The 4,053-nt window shown below is 47.9% G+C and overlaps 1 protein-coding gene across 1 annotated transcript in view; it reads right to left on the bottom strand.

Moving 5' to 3' along the window:
- LOC104962075 (extended synaptotagmin-2-B-like) overlaps positions 1-739 on the bottom strand; it is a 26,387-nt gene extending 25,648 nt beyond the window's left edge. Inside the window, exon 1 of the mRNA XM_010790467.1 lies at positions 704-739. Within this exon, the coding sequence (XP_010788769.1) occupies positions 704-739 (36 nt within the window). The remainder of the gene's footprint in view (positions 1-703) is intronic.
- Between the last annotated feature and the right edge of the window lie 3,314 nt (positions 740-4,053).

Genomic DNA, 4,053 nt, shown 5'->3' with positions numbered 1-4,053 from the left:
AGTAAACCCGTGTTCCTGTGGAAAGTGTACTGGCCACCCAGAGCCTGAACAAGAAGCACAGACAATTCCACAATCACAGCCTAAAGAGCCGGAATTCATCACTAATATCCGTACAGAGATAGTATCTATAACTTAAGGGGATGGCTCAATTAAAATTCAAGCCAGCTCTCAGCTCTCGGGTGGACGCACTCTTAGGCCTGTCTGGGCGGAACAGTGGTAAGACAGCCAACTATAAGGTTTAATTTTCCTCCTAAACTACAGAGTTATAACTGATATTAATTCAACCTGTTAACCAGGGAGCGTTCATTATCTTCATACATCTAGTGTGCCCAAATGTCTAACACTTGAGCCTGGAAATTAGTAGAATCTTGCTGACGCATAAGTGGGCGTGGTTAAATCTCAATGTGTTTGCGAAAACAATCAGACGCGTCCTGATACATCCTTACCAAAGCTCACTGGCTTCTTTCCTACCTCTGCTGGATGACTGTACTTCTTTGCTGTATCTTATCCCTAAGAGAATTCAGCCCAGGAACAGGAACCCATTATTGGCCCCTTGTATCCGCGTGATCTCGTTCTTTCGGTCATCCTTCATGACCATAATTGACGGTAGGTAACGCAAGCCGTAGTTCCAGAATACAGCTATATTCAACTAGAACTCCCTACAATCTTTCTCATCTGCTGATCTTCTTCTCTGGAGCCGTACCATCACCGAGACGCAGGTTGCCTCGTTGTCGACCATGCCGCGCAGGGAATAATGCACATCTTATTTTTTTACAGCGTTGACAACAGTCCTCGCTGCGCTTGTCAGCGTAAATACGAGCAGGATTCTCTCCAACGAATTGCGTTGGCGGGAGAACGGTATCCATCGATCATCCCGTGCAAACTGCTTATTCTGGTGCTGGCATACCTGGGCGGTCTCCTGTTCTCTTATTCGCCAGAAGTTGCTTCTTTATCAAAGCTCGCTGAACACAACGAGTATACTATAAGCCCAAATTAAGTTTTTTCAACTCTCTACCATCAATACTCAAGCTGGAAGTGTTCTCTGTTGGCGCGGAATAATTTGCTTAGAGTATTCAACCTTCGATTCAGTTCTACCATGTTCTCTCTCTGCACGTGTTCTTTCCCTGGCATACGGTCTACGGCCTTCGGTTTCAGTTGCTGCTATCGTCCTTTTAAGGAGGAGCAGCTTGGCGCGCATTGTTGTTGCCAGTCCTCGCTGACACCGCCAAGCGCATGAGGAGAGTAGTTTACGGCCCGTCCACACAGCGGCGTGCGTTGGAGCTCCGTGGGGCGTGTCTCTGAAACTCGACGCAAACAACCATCACATGAATCGCTATCCCCGCGCTGACACCACAAGCGCGGTTTGATTTGGTTAGAGCTCTTGTACTGGCAATATGATTCGATTGGCTGACGCTTCTGCCGAGGTTTCAAAAGTTGAACATTTGTTCAACTTTTTCAGCGAGCCACGCCAGAAGCACAGCTCCGCGTCGCTTCCCACGATGCAGCTTCGGCGAAAAGGGACGTCACCCCAGTTCAAGGAATGGTGAAGCTTTCAACGCAACGCCGCTGTGGTGGACGGGCTGGTTACTGTGTCAGGGACGTATAGGTTCCCTGGCGCACAGTCTTTCCTATGGACGAGAGCTCCTCGGTTAGATTTCAGGGTCCATAATGTCCTCACTGATAAAGAATGTTGATTTATAATGGTGCATTCACACTGCAGGCCTCGCTCGGTTTGGTTAGGCCCATTATTAGGCCGGCTCACTTTTAACTGCTGCGCTCACATTCACAGGTTTAGGACTGGGGGTAGTTAGCTAATAGTAACCAGTGTAGGGCGGGGCGATCGGGCCTTTTTGGCGGGCGGAGCGACGCTGCATACACTGGCCGTGACGTCATCTTTCAATGCGACACAACACACCTCACAAAACGAACACAACAACAATGGAGGACGTGGAAGGCCATCGTGTCCTTGCGTTCTTTGGTATGTGTTTTTTTCTTCTTAGGTTCACTGTTTTCAAAAAATGCTGCAAGCGTCTCTTAATACATGCGACACTAGGGATTAAGTCGCGCGAGAATTCGTGACGATTCTCCTCCGACCAATCAGCAGTCGTCCACTAGTTTAGCATATTGCCGCCCGGTTTGTTGGCCCTAGCTGTTGGGCCTCGATAGGAACCCACGATTTAGTCGGGCCAGAAAAAAGGTGAAAAAGTAGCCCGCGGGCCCAAAACTAGGCACGCAAGTGGAAGCGCAACCAAAATACCGGCGCCGACGCCGCGACGGCTCCGGCACGCTTGTGAATGCGCCATTACATCTCCAAACTAGTAAACACTCCGAGCTACAGAAAGAGTTCTTCAGAATTGGTTTGGCAACTGCTGTGTCAACTCGCGACACCCCACCTGTCTTTGTCTACTTCCGGCCCGTAAACTCCAAATAAAACCGCCAGTGTTTGCCATCCAAAGCTCCAGCTCTCCTTCGGATCTCTCTGAGTCCTCGTGACTCTCCACTTGGCTCTCAGAAGTTTCACCCACATTCTCCAGTTTTAACGTTTTAGGAAAATCACTACATTTTCCATCAAGGGTGCAAAATCAAGGGTTAGGGTTAAACATAGCTTTTTTATTTGATATCTTAGCTCTTGCAGTAAACTGGGAAGATATTTACATTTGAGGTAGGCCTAACACATGTCTTCTTTCAAACCTAAAAATAAAAGGGTTTTTCCTTAAAGATGTAATAGGATTTAAGATGAGGGAGAACTGTTATGCTTTTAAGTGAGCGTCTTCCTGTCTCTTCTGGCCAGTTCCTGCTTTAGCAGGTAATAACATTTTACAATGCATTTACTAAAAACATGCAAAGCCTTTCATAGGAAGCGAGGTGGAGAGAGAACAACTAGTTGTTCAGCTGTGAGTGCATGAAAGTAGAATCGTCTATGTCTCCTGCATCAGAACATTGGATTTCTATTTCAAACATTGAGTATAAGAGAGTGACGTACATGTAAGGCAGTTTTGGGGGTTAATTACATGATTTTTAAGTCAAAGATTAAGCTAGAATATGCCTTTTATCCTCATTTGTAGCGATCTGTACCAACAAATGTGGATTCAAACACCCCCACACTTTAACCTTAACAACTGTTGTTTCAATCATGTGTTTGGAGGCGAGTGTTTTAAGAGAAAAACCATTGGAAAACATTCCAGACTGGAGGTGAAGCAGGGGCAGAAGCAGTAACAAGGCTTGTTCTGTTCTCCACATTGTTTCCATTCTCCAATGTGGAGCAGCAGCCCAGCCCTTTGGGCCACATCCAGAAGAAGAAACGCCAACCCAGAACATGTCATCCGAGAGTGGAGGAGGGAGGAGCGAAGGAGGAGGAGGAGCCAGGAGGGCGGCCAGGCAGGCTAGGAGGAGGCAGGAGGACGGAAGAGAGGAACCAGAAACACTGCGGTGGTAGCCTTTCCATGTCTGTCAGTTCAGCAGGCAGATGGAAAGAGTCGGGCTGGTTGCAACCACATTGTTTTTTAATGTGCCATCGAGGAAGGAAAGGGGGTTGGAGGACGTTGACTGAACATTTTATCGCCAGCCAACACCCCACCTTTATATTTCATTAGTTACAACACACCCACCACTGAGTCCAAACACTGGCATACCTCATCTGAAGGGTGCCAAACCTAGAAAACTAACATCATCAAGGCTCGCAGATTTCACACGTGATTTGTGTTCTGCGCAGTTTAGCATTAGCAATGTAAAGTGATGCAGCGTTTTCGCCGACCAGGGCTGAGAGGCGCGTCCACCCGAGAGCGGGAGAGCGGGAGGGGGGGGGGTGACATCACGTTGTGTCATGTGACTTGAATTTTGAATTGAGCCGACCCTTTATAGATACTATCTCTTTACGTATTAGTGATGATGGGAATTCCGGCCCTTTTTAGTAAGCCGGATCATTTGGCTCGCCCCACTAAGTAGAGCCGGCTGTTTCAGCTCCCAAACGGCTCTTCATGTCTCCACAGTTTACCACGGAGCCTCAGTTGCGCCGCTGCGAGACTCCGGAGCTCACAGTTCACACGCGTGCTC

Source organism: Notothenia coriiceps, unplaced genomic scaffold, assembly GCF_000735185.1.
Source record: "Notothenia coriiceps isolate Sejong01 unplaced genomic scaffold, NC01 NC01_scaffold00034303, whole genome shotgun sequence".
Taxonomy (NCBI): Eukaryota; Metazoa; Chordata; class Actinopteri; order Perciformes; family Nototheniidae; genus Notothenia; species Notothenia coriiceps.
Note: the sequence above shows the minus strand (reverse complement) of the source record. Positions and strands in the feature narration are given on the sequence as shown.